This window comes from Rissa tridactyla, chromosome 2, assembly GCF_028500815.1.
Source record: "Rissa tridactyla isolate bRisTri1 chromosome 2, bRisTri1.patW.cur.20221130, whole genome shotgun sequence".
NCBI classification, from domain to species: domain Eukaryota; kingdom Metazoa; phylum Chordata; class Aves; order Charadriiformes; family Laridae; genus Rissa; species Rissa tridactyla.
This window is the reverse complement of record NC_071467.1, coordinates 13,082,563-13,101,144: the sequence shown is the minus strand read 5'-3', so window position 1 is coordinate 13,101,144 and position 18,582 is coordinate 13,082,563. Positions and strand designations below refer to the sequence as shown.

Genomic DNA, 18,582 nt, shown 5'->3' with positions numbered 1-18,582 from the left:
TCATAATCAAAGATATATAAATAAGAACCTCTGATAAGCACAGTATCAAGAACAGAACACAAAATGGACACAAAATTCATCAGATTTAAAGTTTCAAATAATTTTGGTATTTCACAGCAACTTATAGTCTTTGCACACACATACACAGAAGGACAAACTCAAGAGCCTGTGGTGTAGCATTCATAGCTGCATCGTTATTGAAGCCACTTACTTCGATACCTATGGACTACTAAGGTGAAGACTGTTAAACCAAAACTGTTTCCTGCCAGTTCTCTCCAAGCTGCTGCAAGAGGCCTTATCTTGGTTGGCATCATCTTCTTACAGGAGAGATACCACATCAGCACTTCACGCTCCCTGGTGCTACCCAAGGTCACTCTTCCCAATTACGTACCTGAGGCTCAAAGACTGCCCTGCTCAAACCCTACTGCCTACAGGCTCTTGGGGGAGCAGGGGGAGGGAAGCTCCCAGGTCTCTGTTGAAGGTGGGGTTTGTTTTGACTGGGAGGGAGGTAGCCTTCCAAAACAAAACAAAAAAGTCCTGCATTTATCTTGGCTGGCTTTGAAATTCCAAGTTTGCCCAAAACCCTCCATTCCCCCCTACCCCAATACTATTTTGAAGCAATACTCTGGATGTCAAGGGTCCTGAACATGGAGAGAAGGGTAAAAGCCTTTACAAACGTTAAATAAAGACTTTAAAACAAGAGCTTAGATTTGTGTTATGAGAGCATTAACTGCAATCTGGCGTAGCTCTAGCTATTTTCTTAATATTTTAGGTTAAAAAATTCCAGAGGCATAAGACTCTTGGAGCAGGATGATAATTCCTCAATCTTTTATTAAGGTCTTCAGTTTATATACCGCCGCTCTGTCAGCTTGTCACTACACCATGTAAAACATCAGAGAGAGAAGAAGAAAACGTCGACCAGAAGTGCAGTAGACTCTCTGAACAACATCAATGGAGAGTTCTGCTAGACAACGCAATCAGAAGAAAGTAACAGCCTACCTACATGGGTTGTCAAAACGGGATGAGACCATCCTTCCAGTACAGAGGTTTTACTCACAGCACTTTGTACACAGACAACCACAAAAGGGACTGACCAAGGAGTGAAAAAAGAAAAAAAAAAAAAAAAAAGACGAACTGAAGAGCTCCAAAGTCCAGGAAAGTTCAAAAAGGCGTAGTTTGCATACAAAAACTCAGGTAATTCCAGAAGTTCAAGTGCAAGCGGACTTTTGACTAATATTAATCAAACATGCCACCAATTTACCATGCAAACATTTTAATTGTTTAAATTGCTCTCTTCCAAGCATGAAGAGACAGAAGTACCACTCCACAGTGGTATTTCCTATGACAGTGACAAAGGACCACCTGCTTATAACTTAATAAATTCCTGTTTTGTATAACTGAGGCTGAATACCCACAGGATATTATTAACATTTCCCCTCCAGCATCTGGTCTAATAAAGAAACACAGAACAGCTTTGCTGTAGTACAAAAGTTTACAGAAAGTTCGAAAATTTAATTAAAGACAATACAAAATATGTTGTCTGAATTCAAATAATTTATGTAAAAGTACATGAATGAGAAAATATTGGCGAGAAGATTTGGGTAACCATATTATCAGATGCATGTTCTTTGTCCCTAGAGATAACATACAGTCAAAAATACATTTGTTACAATAAAAGACAGCATTTTAAAATAAACACAATTTCAGGTCTACCAGCCCTTTAACGCGAAAAATTCCTGTTAACACAGGACAACCTGATAGAATAAAAAAAAAAGGAGCAATACTGTAGTCTCTGAATAAGCCTGTAGTGTTTGTTTTTCCTTTTATCGAGGAGGGAGAAGACAACAGAAAATAGAGGATTGTTTTGTTAGTGCTCAGTCTTCTCAGTTACCTGTTTTAACAAGCGTGATCAGAGCATCAGGGATTACTTTCATCCATATACCCCAGAAAAACCCACCTCCTTGCGAGGAGACAGGGTGCAGATCAGGCACAGATCTTCCCTTCCCCACGAAGCAGCACCACATCCACCCAAGAGTGGATCCTGCAGGCAAAGCAACCTGCCCCTGCTGTACTCAGGGTGGCGGCTCGGCCCCAACAAGCACTTTCTCTCAGCCTCCAGCAGAGCCACTACTCCTCTCAAATCACAAGTTATTTCTTCACGTTTGTCAAATATTGAAACCTCAGAAGTCACCTTCTCGATTACGGTATCAGACAACAGCCTGAAACACCCAAGATCTCTTACCATGTGTCACTTGCCCTCCACATTTTTGTGGTCAGTTAAATAGTTTAACAAGACGACACATGATTAATTTCTTTGAAGATATTTTAGTTCATTGATTCTCGATAAAAGCATTGGTTTGCAGTACAATAATTTGACATACAGCAACAAAACGTACTTGGTTTACATGCACAAGCTATTTAACAATAGTACACGGTCTTTCCTATTACCATTATAAAATGAAAACTACTGTGACAGCTGACACAGCCTTCCGATTGTTCTCATGAGCTCTAAAAACGTGATGAAAACAGTGTTCCAGTTGGTACGACGGCAAAGAACAGAGGTTTGGCCACTGCTGGAACATTCCAATGAAGATGCCAGTATCATAATGGGAAACAGCACTGGAATTACTGTAAAAACAGCTACAAAAAAAGCTACACAAAATTGTTTTGGTGTGTATTTCAGTTTTAAAAAAAGAACATGTGGGAAATACTTAACAGCTTTGTATAGAAACATTCCAAAAATGAAAGTGTATGCAGAGGAAGAAAAGTTAGAATTTAAGGCAAGAAAAATGCGTGGATGACTAAAAAAACCACTGAAGTACCGTAAACCAGCAGCAATCTGTTGGGCAAAGTGCATAATTTTCTAGCAGGACTGGTTTTTGCAGGTTGTATTTTTTTGTGGTTGGAGGGTTTTTTTGTGGTTGGAGGGTTTTTTTGTGGTTGGAGTTTTTTGTAATAAAGCTCCCAACTTTGAAAATGCAAGCCAAAACTCCTCTGCATTTGTGTTCTATGCCTGGCTGAGATTTCTTTCAGTTTTACAGTTTGGTCCAGATTCTCATGGTTTAATGTACAAAGTACAGTACTTGCTACTAGGACTACTCACTGTAAGTTTTCAAAGTCTGCTTTTCAAAAAACAGACACAACACTGTCCCCTTCATTAAAGGTTGATGTCAAAGTTTCAGTACTGCTGTTAAAGGGCTTCTAGAAATGAGAACAGAGAAGTCAGATTTATGACCAAAAGAAAAGCAACGAGCTCTGTAGAATGTACACATGATTTTTCCTATAGTAAATAGAAGTCATCAGGGGACTTAAATTATTATTTTTTTACAAAAACATTTATTTCTAGGTTTCAGAAGTGCTAAAAATTCCAGCAATAAAACTCTCCAAGTGCCCTGGCTGTGCCTCTCTTTTTAGTGTCTTTTCCAAATGGGTAATCAAACAGGCAAGAAACCTTCTCTAGTCAACAATTACCAATTTAGCATTATGCTATTGGCAAGTCAGAGCCTGAAATATTATGAATATTCCATAGTTGTAATCAATTTATTCATGACCATATAAAAAAAGCACAGTTACATGTGACTGCACTGTCGGATCTAGAATACACCAAGTAAGAGTGCAAAAATAAAAGGCAAAAAAGGAAAAAGGCCTCAAGTCGTCTTTTTTTGTTGTCTTGGGTTTTTTTTTTTTACTAATTGTCTCACAGCAAAAAAAAATAAAGTAGCAAAGTCTTAATCTTAAATACAAAGTTATAATCTGCAAATCAGGTCCTCTAATCCAGACAGATGGTACACTTTATTGTTTCAGCTGAACCACCCATTCTAAACTCGCAATGGCAGCACTCGTTCATACCCTGATGTGTTCCCCGGCCTCATCCAATCAACTATTCACACCTTAAAATTTTAAGTAGAACAATAAAAAAAGTTGTTTGTTGTTTTGAAACAGTTGGTCTGAATTCTTTAATACCACACTCCAAACTCAGGAAGACAAATTTAAGGATATCTCATTTCATGTCTCAAAATATTTTTTACAAAGGAGAAAAAAAGGCGTGAACATGGAAGTACAGAAGGTGCTAAAACACCACTAAAAAATGGACTTGGTAAAGAGCCTACACTGGAAACACTTACCTTGTCCAAGCATTAAAATGATCATCTCAGAAGACAATTCGGAGACACTTAGTCAGAATTGTGAAAAAATGCAAACTAGACTGTCATAGGTCACTGAAATACCTAAACTAAAGGCAGTGCAAAACGAGGGCTGGTGAGAGGGCAACCAGTCATCTTGCAAAGTGAGGGACTTCAAATTACTCATCACTGATCTCCTTAATAATCTGCATTGAAGGACCTGATGAACAGCAGTGAAATTTTTGTCATGCAATTACAACTGTTAAGCAACTAATATGCAACTCAAGAGTGATACTGTCATCCATGGTGGATTATTAAAGTAATAATCCATTCAAGAATAAGGTCAAAGGGGAAAGTGGTAAACATCAGTTGCCATAAGTGAAAACACTTCAAAAATTTACAATTAAATAAAAAGTTAGATGATATCTTATAAAAAGAAATACTGAACACAACAAAGCCACAATAAATTAGTGTTTCCATAAAACGACATGCTGAAGGTTTTGTTCCCAAGTCTATACATTTTTTTACTGTCTGTTAATTCCTAAATATTGACAGCGTAATTGAATAATTGAGGTACAGTAGTTTACATCTGTATATGTCTTGTAAAAAGGTTAATTTTTTTCTTCCAGTTTTTCTTCCTCATCGCCAAAGAACAACAAAGGAAACATTCCTAAAATGCAGCCAATGGTCACTCCAATAGCTTTACCCTGGAGAGAGGGGGGAAAAAATTAAGTTTCTCACTGATCAATGAGTTGTTACTCATTTGCTGTGTAGTACCAACTCAACCAGGAAAACCTTTGTTCTAGTTTTCTGTTGGGAGCCACACTTTTCTTAGCATGCAGACTAGAAACAGAATCTATGAGAGAGAGACAGATATGACAAGGTTAGAAACAGCGTGTGCTGTGATAAAAGACAATTCTGAATAAAGAGGAGCGGCATGACCCATGAAGAGCTGCACAGGTGGTAAGGGAGGAGACAGAGATTCAAAGGATTTAATAGGATGGCCAGGAAGACAGGGAAGGGAAAAAAAAAGATCCACACACATTTTAGGTACAATTATAAATGTATCCGGTAATGTGAATTATCAAAGTCAGGAATGCGGAATTCCTTGCAAACAAAATGGCTTGTAAAGGCACGAGGCAAAGACACACACACACAAAAAAAAAGATTGGAAAAAATTTCACAATTGACCTAGATGTAAAAGTCAAGAGGAGAGGAAAGAAGTAAGACAGGCAACGTACAAACCACATCACCAGCAGTCGGTGGATAATGTTGAGAAACTTGAGAGGGTGGGTAAAAAAGAAAAAACGCTAGCGCACAGGCAAAGATGCTCAGAAGACTTCTCACAGAAAAATGCTGTGAATGAACTGCAGCGCAGTGACAGGCTTTTGCCACACTCAGCTTCCACCGAGAAGCTCTTACGTTGGACAGACTAGAGGGCAGCCCACTCACAACATGCCAGTTCTTCTCTGCTCAATGCTTTGATCTATCACTGCTAAAAGCAGACTTTTCCCACCCGCAACTTTTCCTCAGCAAGTGTTATTTTCTCTTCCCTTAAATCTGCAAAGATATTTTTCCCCATGAAGGTTCATTCTGGCAAAGTGAAAGAAACATCTGTTTCTTTACTCAGTTTCTTATCATCTGTTTCTTTCACCAAAATAAACTAACACTCTTATTGCTGAAGTGGGACTGCTTCAAATGTTTAAATGTTAAGTAAGTAATCATCCTGAAAATGAATCTGCAAGATGAGTATCCCGTAACTGTAAACTCAGGCAGTGAATATTGCTCAAATACTAAAAGTTTACCCAGGGGAAATCTAATTTCATATTCAAGCTAATTATAGAATATTAGAAATGAATACATACTGGTACAGGCACAGGAATAGCAGGCACTTGACAAAGAATGCGTAGGAGTAAACTACTAAGGGGTCATAACTTTCAAATAAACTATCTTATCACAGTAGCCAGAGCTCAACCCGGGTACCTGCATAGCATACATGAAGTCACCGCAGAGACTTATTGCTAGTCACTCCTGGCTTGTTGCATACGAAAAACCACGCAAGCCCAAAACAATCCACTCTCACGATGCTTCCTGACACAGGCTTACAACTAAACCTTCCAGGAACTGTGCAAAATGTTGGTGGTCGCTGGGCGTTTAACGGCAGAAGTGCCACAAAGGATTTATCATGTATTAGTTTAAACAAAAAAAGCTCCGTGCAAACAGTGCCCACCTACGGGATACTCACCAAGTGTGCACTGAGACGCGTTTGCCACATATCAGCTTGTTTGGGTGTCAGATCAGGGATTGACAGACCCAGGCGTGAAGCTAAAGCTTCTACATAACCTGCAAGACTGGAAGAACGAGAAAACAAGAACAAACGATTTCGGATCTGACAGTATCTTCTAGTAAGGATTTTGAAATATTTGAAGCACTGAACTTAAAATGAAAAGCTTTTCCTTCAGCATACTGATAAAGCCATCGAGAGGTAAATATGGGAAAGTGTTCAGACTGGTGGTTATATTTTGCAATGTAAGTTAACTAATTTTTTTACTTATTTAATATGCAATATTTCCAGAAAAACTTTATGCAGCAAGACATTTTCAAGGTGTGAATGTTATTATATTTTTGCAGAGCTTGTAAGTAGCCTTTACTGGAGGAAAGGTTACACACACGCACCAGTTAGTAATAAGCCTTGCTATTTGCAGAAAAAAAAAAAATTAAATGGAAAGTGGGAAAAAAGAGGCATAACAGACAGCTTTACTTGCAGCAATTACTCAAATTTCCTTTAAAAAACAAAAGTCGGCTGCATCTGTTTATATCAGAAGTAGGTATGCCTAGATCTGAGGAGATTTCAGATATATAGTTGTTTTATCTCAGGAGAAGGAAATGTCTTCAGATCTAGGCATAACAAACAATCTGAGGAGGCTTATTAGGTATATTCTGTCGCAGCAATATATTATACCACAAAAAATGTTTTTTTTTTTCCATTTTGTATTTCCATAAATGCACTTTTTGTAGAAAAAAATCTAATAGTTCCTTTAAAGCAAGCATTACCTATAGACTATATTGAATCAGGTTAAACGCCAATCCCAATTTTCTTACTTAAACTATATAATACTGTAATAGCAGGAGACTTACTCTATTTCAGAACTATGGCATTGCAGGTTTAACCTCAACAAGAACCACCTAACATTCCAATGTTCTCTTAGCAAGGACAGAATACATTTCTACAGTCACGTAGTTTACCGAAGCAAAATTCAAGAGCTACGATAAAAAATTAAAGCAATTTCAGCAGTTTATATATTTTACTTCAGTAGCACCAGTAGTGTTTGCAAGAGAGGAAAAAAAAAATATTCTTAATACGAGTTCAGACATACCCCAGTCCAGCTAAATCTGAAACAAGGTTTCCCAAAGCAGCAGCTAGAGGGATGGAGAGGGAAGAGAAGGGGAGAAGGCGGCAAAGTGTTATTTTAATTACAACCAAGACCAACCAGCTTGCCTCCCTCACCCCCCAGTGACTCTCGCTCTTCCTAGTATATATAACATAAAAGACTAGAAGTAAGTTTCTTTTATTGTAGTTTTCTTCTGTCCTTACTACAATTTGTAATGAGAGCAGCAGACTAACAACAATATAGGAAGTGCAGCTATTTTTCTCATATAAATGAAGAAAACTTGACAAATACAAAAAGACAACACTGACACCTGGAAATCAATGCAACAGCTTTTCAGATGGGAGTTAAAAACGGCCACGCGTGGTTGCTGGTTTCATACAGCTAATGCTGGACACCAAGCAAGGCCATCCAGTGCCTGAAGAGGCAGAGGAACACTGGAAATAGAAGGCGCTGTTACTCACGTGTGTAACTGATAAACATTTCAACATACCCATGAACTGTGCCAGTTTAGGAATAAACACTTTATGTATGATTGAATAAAGTTGCACATTTAAAATGCAGCAGATCCTGAGATAAACGTGCTTTGTGACTGTCTTGCATTGCAAGAGGGCTGCAAATTTCCAAATTATTAACTTGTTCTGCTCTATACATTTTCATTTAAGCTGAGTGCTTTCGAGCAATGCTGCGCCTGCAGTTGGCCGATCCATGAGCAGTTTTTTTTTCCTCTGACATTGCAGAGGCACCAAAGCTGTGGAGCAGAGCTTATCAGTTTTGGCCCGGTGCAGGAGCAGGGCTGCTGCTGTGCCTTCCCCTGGTATCACACAGGGGCAGAGAAGCCACCAAGAACATCGGCCAACACACCAACACCGATCTTCACTTAGCACTGCAAGCAAACAGCACCTTACAAATCCATATAGACACATACATAAATATCACACCCTAGGGAATTTAGCAGTTCCATTACAGAAATGCAAATCCATTTTCCTAAGTGACCCAGGATTTGAACTTTTAGATTAAAGTTGACAAAAACCATTTCAAAGGCTATTTGAATTGAAATTCCATTTCTGCAAATGGAATATGTCCTCACTTCAACCATAGATTATTTCTTCGTTAGGAAAGGCGGGTGCGAGACCAAGGAAGAGCCATTTCCAGCCCTATGGCCTACTTTCAGCCTAAAATATAGGAATGTGACACATTAGTCTATACATATTACAATTTTATTACTTGCCTGCCATAGTTGAAATTCCTAGGACAACTCCAATTGACAATTCTATTTGGGTTCCCTGAAAAATAAGAGTTTTCTCATTATTTGAGGGATTTGGATTTAAAATAGATGGTATTGATTCAACCGGCAAAAGTATTGCTTACTGCTTGCTTTCTTAAAATTGAAAGTATAAATGGACATTACTTCTACTAGATCTGCACAGCTCCTGCCCTCCTGGCATATGTATTTCCCCCTAGGACAAGAAACTACTTTTGATATTCTTTTAATATTTAATATTGTTTCATAATGGCCACCTAATGGACAAAACCATAGTCCCTACCTCTGCATACCATTTTCCCCACTGTAATTCTTAGCTGAATGCAGACTTCTACAAATACTGAGCAAACAAATAAAACGCAGTATCGTAGCTCCCTACTTTTTCAGTTGAAGAAACATAAAATCACACTGAACTGCATGATGAAACAGCAGTGTGTGGCCCAAAGATGAGAGACAAGGGGCATGAATCAACACAGACATGTTCCAGTTATAAGAAAATGCTTTCCACTGTGAGGACAGTCGAGGGTCGGAACAGGTTGTCCAGACCGGCTGTGCAGTCTCTGCCCTTCAAGCTTTTCGAGGACCACAGGATAAAATCACGAACAATTCAATTTGGTCTGACCTTAGAGCTGACGCTGCTTTGAGCAGGAGGTGAGACTAGAGACCCTGAGAAGGTGCTGAGCAGAGCAAAACTAGAGACATAGTGGATCCTGTGGTTCGCTTCCACCTGAATTATCCCACGATTAAAATCACACTGTCAACAATAATCCTACACGAGGAACAGTATCTTTGGCCTTTATCCATCTTCCTGTTCCACTACCCCATTTCATCTTCCAAACAAACAGGAAAATACCTCAAGAGTGTTACTCAGAAATGCCAGTCTACATCAGCACAAATCAGCATCAGCACTAACATTGCCTGCATCACTCAGAACAAAGGAACGCATTAGTAAAAACCCTGAAGACCTGCCCATCAACACTTTATAATCACATTATCGTCAGTTGGTACAAAAAAATGTATTGACTACATGATCATAAATGTGTCTTGCAGCACGAACTGGGAGAGGAAAAAAAAAGCAAGCCTCTTTTCAATTCAGCAAAATTAGTTACAACACTGGCCTTCAGAAGGAACAACACTCCTTTGATTCTGCAAAGGCTCAATAAAGCATGGACACTTTCTTTAAAAAATAAAAATTAAAATAGAAATTAGTGAGTCGATACAGAGGGAACGGAGTCCTCCTGAAGCTCTCATTATTTACTACTTGAACAATATGAATCATGCTGACTTCATCACGGAATTACATAATTAACTTACCGCAGCAATCATGATTGCGTTATCCAAAAATCCAAACCCTACAAAAGGTAATGCATTGTGGAAGAACACTAAAAGAAATAAGTAACAAAGAGAAAATAAATATTTATAAGAGAATCTGCTAGTTCACACTAACAACTGAAATGTCAGCCTAATACTGCCTTTAAGAGAAACAAAGACAACATACACAAAATCCCTTTCCTACTAGTTCTACTGGCGACCTTTTTATTTCTGCCAGGTTTGGTAAAACCCTTTGCTACACATCAGTGTTACTAATGGCTTGGGAAGAACCAGTTAAACCAACTTACTCTTTGCAAATACTTGCACTATTTTGGATGGAAGCCACTTACTTATGCCTACTGGTGCCTAAGAGAAATATTTAAAACTACACAAACTTTGTTACTATTTACAGTCCTTCCAACCGATGTTGCAGTATCACTGAAGATTGCCAAACTGCCTCACCAGATTCCCTGCATTCTTCCCTTGCTCGAAATAAAGCCCTTTTCTCTGCAAGTCCCTCTCCATTCCTGTGCAAGAGCTCCATCTTCTTTGTACGTTCCTAAAAATTCTTATTTTAGGAATATTGCCTGGAGCCGGGCAATTCTTATTCCTTCAGCTAAATCTGCAAACACTGAGGTGGTTTTCACTAGCGTGTCATCCAGTGTTCATTATCTCACTGTTCAACCCAAACTTCTGTATCTTGATTTTGTTCGGCCACTATGATGAGGACAAGTTAGACTTGAAGCTGAGAGCGCATTTCCTCCAGCTGAGTCTCAAGGCGTAAGCATCATAAGACTAAATACAGCACCGAGGACAGACTACTTGACTAAAAATAGAGCACAGAAAGTTAGCTCTTTCCACTTGTTTAAACATTTAAAATGCATTAGCTATTTAGGTTTGTTTCCCCACCTCAGATGGGAACAATAATTCCTACATTTTATAAACTCAGAGATATGCAAACATATGAAGAGGGAAGAAAGAAGAGCTCATGATTCTGTCAGTCATGTGAAAAGACAATGCTTTGATTCCCTTTTGGATTTACTTCTCGCAGACAGCATGAATCCATGAGCATACAAAAAACAAAGCCACACAAGACATCTTTCATGCTCAGGTACTAGAACACGTTTGCACTTCTGTAACTATTTTGTAAGAACACACACACCTTCTTAAATGCACAGGTAAAAGATAAAAGCACAGAATGTATGAAATTTTCCAAATTATTATTACTTTTCTTTTAAACCACCACAGGACAAAAAACCCAAAAAACTTAAATAACAAAAAAGCACACAGATATGCCCAGTATTTTCAAAACGTGGGTACCAAACTCTGGAGCTACAAAGGGAGCTCAAATTCTTACCGAAATTGACAGAATTTTGGAATCCATGGAGTAATCGGAACCCCAGGGACCAAGCAAAAAAAACAAAAACAAAACAAAAAACCAAAGAAAAATAAAGGTAGGTACCTAGAATAAGAAAATGTTTGAATTTGCTTACCAAGAGAGTATAAAACCACAAAAATACACTGATTTGGAAACTAAATCAGAATTTGAATGACCATGGTATTACAGACAATACCAAATCTATTTCCAATTTCTCTGCAATTTTATCCCACCTCTCGGTCCATTTAAAATATACGTGACAAGAAGCAAGTCAAAAGTTTCAAGCTTAAGCACAAAACCCCCCACAAGGTACTGCAGCATCAACACCGCTTGGCTTAGAAAAACAATGTTTGCTGCTGGCTTTGAACAGCGTGCTCTCATTTGGGCTTTCTGTCCTACTTTCACTAAATGGTGCACATTCTCCAGCTGAGGTGTTATGAAATAAAGAAGGCAGGGTGACTGTTGGTGCTTGCTTTGATTTTGTTACTCCGTACGACAGGGATGAGGACAGACCAGCACTTATAGGAGAAAGATGAAGCCATTCAAAGACAGACTGCACAAGTACTGAACCACATCCAAACATTCTTCTTTTACCATGTCTCAGTTGTCCTGGAGACGGTGGTGCAACCTCCAACTTTTCTAGAGAAGTCAAAACGAAATGAGAAGTTAGCTACTTCATCACAAATTAACTTTATTATATTATAAAGCGTTTACCAAATTACTAGCAGGCAAAAAAGCAGTTATGTTATCGAACAGCTTTAAAATGTACATAAAAATGCTTCACACCCATATTTTATTATTTCTACAAAACATAACTTGATATTAAAAGCCAAAAAGTCTTAGAATGATATTAAAAGATTAAACTAGTATAAGTGATTATGCAAAGTAACAGCATATATTAGAAGCAGCCCAATAGCCATCTTTATTACTGAAAATTAAAAAAAAACACACAAAAATTAGAAAAATCAGGACATCTAAAGAGAACTGTATTTTATAATTTGTTTTTAGAGGTCCTCCAAGCATGCAGCAGACAACCTTCTTTCCTCCAGAGACAGTCCGAAAAAACCCCTGCCATTTCTGTTCTGACAGAAGGCTTCTTTTAACAGCTAGTAGAAAAGAAAAATACTACGATGGCATTAGAGACCACTGATTTCAGTAACAGCAGATCACGTTTGGTCATTTGGTGCATGTTTCAGGTATCTTGATATCAAACCATTAAGAGCTTGGAAGGACAAGGACGTCACTCCTGAACCTGACAGAGTACTCTATAGGGAGCTAAGGCTGTATATTAAAGGTGATGCACAAAACACAGTAGCAACAGCTACCTACGTCACAGGGGCAAGGGAAAGAAAATAAGCTACTTTTTTAGGTTTGTGCTTTGTTTTTGTTTTTCTAAGTGTGGATTTTGACCATAAGACCCCTTTTCAAAGCAGGAAAAAAAAAAAAGCTGCCCCAATATCTTCCAGTATTATGAACCCTGAGCTTTTGACAAGTTTCTTCTATACTTTTGATGAGGTAACTTCTATAGGCAAAGGTAAAAAATGGTAAAACATGACAGGAGCCTACCACACCACCGCAAGTATTCGAATTTTACTTGGGTCAGCCAAGTACATGAAAAGACACCGCTGCAAACACAGGCTGTGATTCATTTAAGCATATGTCTGAACCGTGCAGCCTAGAGTGAATACTCCTGCATCCAAGTCACTCCTATATTCAAAGCTATTGTAAAAGAGAAACTAAAATATTCCCTTAAATTAACTTTCAAAAAAAAAAATGGTTAGACCATAACACCAGTATTCAGCCAACCAGAACACTGACTTCCAAAAGAATTTCATTAATTTAAGGTCTTAAACTATAACAACTTTCAAGCTTTAGCAGTTATTGAAAAGCTGCTTCTTCCCTCTATCCAACAGATAAACTACGTAAGCTCTACAAACACCAGTTGTACTCATCACGCACGTGGGAGAAGTAAAGCCCAAATACTACAGAAATACACAAAGATATTTCCCCCCCCCCCCCAGAAAACGCCAAGGAATTCACAGATTTATACCTCAGGCTGCAGGAGGAACAAAAGAACATCCCATGGTAAACAGAGGGGAGCCCTGCAAAAGCCATTATTCCACAGACACAGGCATCACTGGTGCCGAACAGCCAAAAACAACTCAGACCAAAATTTTCAGCTTGTGTTCAGGAAGGATGGGACCGAGGGTGGGACCTATTTTCCCAACAGAAACTTCTCCTGCACTTGTCTGCATGTGGTCTCCCCTCCATCCTCGCAGGTTAAGCAAAGCTTTTACAGAAGCATGGAACAGAGACAGCTATCCATATACACAAGCACTGTCCTTTCAGCAGCTTTTCTGAGACTGGAAATTTGTACAACAGTGGGGAATATCAGAGCCACCTTGAACCAAAGAGATTAACCAAAGCCACTGTTTCCAAAAGCTTTAGATGCCCTGAGGGTGGACAGCCAACCTAAGCCAGCACCATCAAGTTCCTGATGAACCTTTCCTAACCTCCTCTTGCTCCATCCTGCTGGATGCCAGGGAGAGAATAAAAACCCAAAATTGCAAATCAAGCACAGGAGGTCACTGAGAGAGTGCTGCCCTCCACGGCCTTCTGCCACCAACCGGCGTGGTTCCTTGGCTTCACGTGACACTGCCACTGAAACCACCCCTGCTGAAGTACCATCTATTCTTCAAGTCTAGTTCTCCATATACAAGAACTTCATGATAAGATAGCTGTAACAGCATACATAAGCTTTCAGGAAACACTCCATTCACTTCTGAGGAAGACATTTTTTCATATTTTGCCCTGATTATGATATCCAGTTAGTTTAGATAATTCCCAAGTGAAGCATTTTGGGTACCAACACGGAAGACAGAAGACTATTCAGTTTGTCACACAATACTAGAAAGCTGTAGAACATCAGTCTTGTGGATTTAACTACAACTGATGTTTAAGTCTGATAGCACATGGCAGTCTACATAATTACACTCTATTCAGAGTAGCTGGAAAGCTATTAAAAAGCTAGAAACCAGCACATAATTGATTTTAGAAACTTATTACCAAAAGGAGGAATTGAGGGCAAGCTTTTGGTAGGAGAAAAAACCCCAATCCTTTATATCTATGAATAATGGGAGTTTCAAGTCACATTAACTATAAAGGACATAAACTGCCTCCTTTAGAGCATAAATTGAGGACTATCTTAGGATGGCCTTAAAAGGAGGGAGGCTGGGGGACACTACTTTGGGGACAGTGGAGAGAGGAAACAGCAAGGGATCAAATGTAAGTGAAAATTACTTTATCATTGCCATAACCCGCTTTGATAGTGTAGGGTTCCTGCTAAATAGCCATTTTCTGAAGGAGGGCACCTAAAGTGGGGGGTCAGTGGGGTAGTCAAATGCTATAAGAGAGGTTCCTAAGGACAGCGTGGTGGCACTGTGCTCTGGAGACCTGACTGCTCTTGTCCAGCCACAGGGAAATCTTGTGTAGGTAACAGCAGCTTCCTGCCACATCCGTAAGAACTTCCTTTTCTAAATAAGCCTTGCTAAACTCATCTGGAAGCGTGCCTGACGTAGAGCTTCCCTCATCATTGAGATAAAAATTAATCTGGGGAAAAAAGAATCTGGGATTGCACGTATTAATGAGACGGGGATAGGAGAAGTCTGCCAGAAGAAGCTCAGCTAACTAGTGGAGGTCAACTGTGCTCACGCTCCGAAGCTCCAATCCTGACAGCCTCTTGCCTGAGCCAGGACACATGTCTCTAGCCTGGAGAGGGCATCTAGTCCCACCCTGCTCAAAGGAGGGCCAAATCAGACCTGGGTCCTGAGGACCTTGTCAAATGGCACCTGCAGGACCAGGCTCAAGGAAAAAGCTGTCCCTCGTGGAGCACCAAAATAAGTCTAAGCACCAAGAAGCATTCACTGATGGCTGAAGTACTCTCTGGCACTGCGAGGTGCAGGGCACTGCCCACTACGGGGAAGGGGGCTGGACCAGCTCAGCTCCACTCACAGAGGCCAAAGCTTAGTTTAAACCTGGCACATTGGGAGGAAAAAAAAGAATTAAAGCAGAAAGAATTAAATAACCACTGTGGCATGAAAGCAAGTAACCTCTTTACAGAACCACTTCCAATAATACCTCCTTAAAGCATAACATACTTTAAAAATCTGCAAGATATGAAGGCACCAGGGGAACACATCTCTTGGACAGCCCAAAAAATTATTTAAAGCAATTTTTTAAAAACTCTAGATGGCAAAATGTATTTCAGACTAGGGTATTTATTCACAGGAAGCTGTTCTGACTATTTGACCTTTCAAGGCTCAACAAAAAACAAGAAAAAAATCTTCAGAGAGTACAGCAAAGGAAATATGCCCTTCACTTGTTTTGATGGAGGGAAAACAAAAATTCAAATTGCAAAACCCCCTTTCAAGAACCGAATTCAGTCAGAATCCAACAGTTCAGAGTTTAAATGTCCAGGGAAAAAGCTAAAGTACTCCAGTATTGCATTTCACGACAGCCATTCACCAGCTCATCCTATGCCATAGTGCTGAATAAGCCACCGGAATTCATCTAATCACAGAAGGAATAAAATGAAACAGCAGAGTAAGGAATACTGCTATTTTCTAACTAACAATCATTACCATAACTGAAGTTATAAAGCAAGGTTCAAGTGCTATACAGGTCACGAGCCCTGAATTAGCAAAGTCTGGGAAGCAGAAAAAAAAAATTAAACTGCCTCTTAAATCTGTTCTTGATCTTTTTTGAATTTACAGTATCACTTTTTTGCTAACTAAACATTTACTACTTTTTTTTTTTAATAGATAGAACCCAGGAGGGAATATAAAACTGTCAATGTAAATGATACCATTATCCACAACTTGGCCCAAATCCAGCAAGTTAAATTAACTCCATCAACTGTAGCCAATTTAAACCAACACAGCATTTTCAATTTAAAGATTATTATTCTTAGCTGACAAAAAAACCCCAACTGACTAACAGGCCATGGGGGTGCATTTATTCAGACAGTTGGTAAAAAAAAAACAAAACAAAACAAAACAACAAAAAACACCAAAAAAAAAACCCCAACCAAAAACCAGAAAGTTGTCATCACTAGTTTTTGAATTAACAATTTTTTAAGAACTGGCACACAAGGGAACCTGCAAGCCTAAAGGCATGTATGATTATGTTTTATTCAAATTGCAGCTAACACTGCCGTCAAATTTTATAGCTCAATCTGTGACTGTCACCCAGGGGCAGGAAACCCATACAGTGGTATAACAGGTACTACAGCCAGGGCTACATGCTACAGCTGAGTATTGTTAAATCTAAAACAAGAATACAAACAGCATTTTATAGATTTTTAAATAGTGACCAAATAGTTAAGATTAATGATTTAACAATTAAATATCAAGAAGGTAAGGAGGAGCAACATGAAAAATATTAATGATCTAGATCCATTATAACTCATTGTAGGCTCTTAAGGTTAGCGTTAGGGAGGGTTTTGTCTCAAATCCATCATTCTGTTTCCTCCAAGAAGCCTGTTCAGGTCACTTCTGCAAATCATTCAGATACACATCATGGGGACAGTAAGGGCTTCACTTCCACAGCACAAGAAATCAAACCAATTGTTGTCTCTATTAAGAAAAAGGTACTCTTTTACACGTGAGTTCGTAAGAGGATCTTTATCCCCAAAATTCGGGATTGGAGCCTAGAAATGAGATGTGTGTTATTGCTTTCTTCAGTATCTAGAGGTGGAACCTTAAGAGTAAATTCTGACTATGATGTATGAGTTTGTTCATGGAATAAGCTTGTAAGGCACGTCCCTATCCCCCTTTGTTCCTCCTCTGTTTTCCTCGGCGTTTTAATAGAAACTGCAAAAACCTCAGTACATAGAGCAAAACACAAAGATGGAAAAACCATGACCATTAATCTTCAGTTGGGTTCCCTTAATATTCCAGATGGGAAAAAACAATCCACGAGTTGACAGCAAAGAAAAAATTCTGCATCATTTGTTATAACTCACAAATGGTTTCCTGTTACTACAGCAATTAAGGCATGAAAGGATGCTGACTCGTGCAGTGCTAAATATAATCCTGGCTGTTAGCCCATTCAGTCACGTGCACACAAGAAGAGAAAGCTGAGCGAAGCACTAGTAGGAGATGAACAGACAGAGGACACGATAGAATAATTTCTCTACTACCCCTGAAAAGGTAACTATGTGCAAACAAATATTCAGCATAAATACAAATAGCATTATATGAGCACTGAAGATTTTTTTTTTTTTTTTTTTTTTTTTTTTTTTTTTTTTTTTACACACTCTGTAATGCTGTAGAAAATTACACAGTGATCATGTTCCATCTCTCTCCCTGAAGAACCCTGAAGTACCAGAAGACATCATTGTCGTTATTTGAAACTACTGTTACATCTACTGGACCGAGTATTGGACAAGCTTTGCAGGAGTGCTGTTTGCTCCCTGGCATCAGCCAAGCAATTCCCTTCAGAACAAAACCCAGGAGTGATTTCAGGGATAGTTCACTACTGGGATCCCATCCTGGCAGGTGGGGACCCTGGACATATGGACCCCTGTACAAATCCAGGGCTAAGTGCCATGTAGAATGGATACAGCCAGCCTGCTCCGAAGGAAAAAAAAAATCCAAACCCTACGATTGGGAATAAAACTGCTCTGTGCCACTTCACCTAGTGGCCAGTAGTTACTCCCTAGAACAGATGCATTTAGCAACAGAAAAGTACATTATTTATCACCAGATGCAGGACAGTCTAGGTTTAAATATCATAGAACTTAATTTCAACTTTATCTGCAGTGCTTACTGAATGTTCATCATCAAATATTGTGAGTATACAATATACTTATCCTATTATCCCTTCCAAAAACACGATTTGTATCCTTTTAACAAAAACCAGAGACCTCAGGTGGAAAACCTGACCGGAAATCTAGGAGAAAGCATAAAATGCAAACAGGTATCCAGAGACTTAAATCACTGTCTTTATCATTAAGAGGGCTTTTTTCCTGATCTAATCAAATTCTCTATCAGTGCCTTATAAACCTAAATGTCAGCAGTGGGATTTGCAGTGGTTTGCTTAACAATGTCTCAAACTGCA

The 18,582-nt window shown here is 39.0% G+C and overlaps 1 protein-coding gene across 2 annotated transcripts in view; it reads right to left on the bottom strand.

The window, feature by feature from the left end:
- Nucleotides 1–806: 806 nt before the first annotated feature.
- The window catches only part of TMEM65 (transmembrane protein 65), a 35,376-nt gene continuing 17,600 nt past the window's right edge, over nucleotides 807–18,582 (bottom strand). For both annotated transcript variants that reach the window (XM_054193427.1, XM_054193428.1), the window contains 6 exons: nucleotides 12,058–12,102; nucleotides 10,089–10,156; nucleotides 8,742–8,796; nucleotides 7,499–7,541; nucleotides 6,367–6,472; nucleotides 807–4,828 (listed from right to left, as the gene is read on the bottom strand). In XM_054193427.1, the coding sequence (XP_054049402.1) occupies nucleotides 4,733–4,828; nucleotides 6,367–6,472; nucleotides 7,499–7,541; nucleotides 8,742–8,796; nucleotides 10,089–10,156; nucleotides 12,058–12,102 (413 nt within the window). In that variant the 3' untranslated portion in view covers nucleotides 807–4,732. The remainder of the gene's footprint in view (nucleotides 4,829–6,366; nucleotides 6,473–7,498; nucleotides 7,542–8,741; nucleotides 8,797–10,088; nucleotides 10,157–12,057; nucleotides 12,103–18,582) is intronic.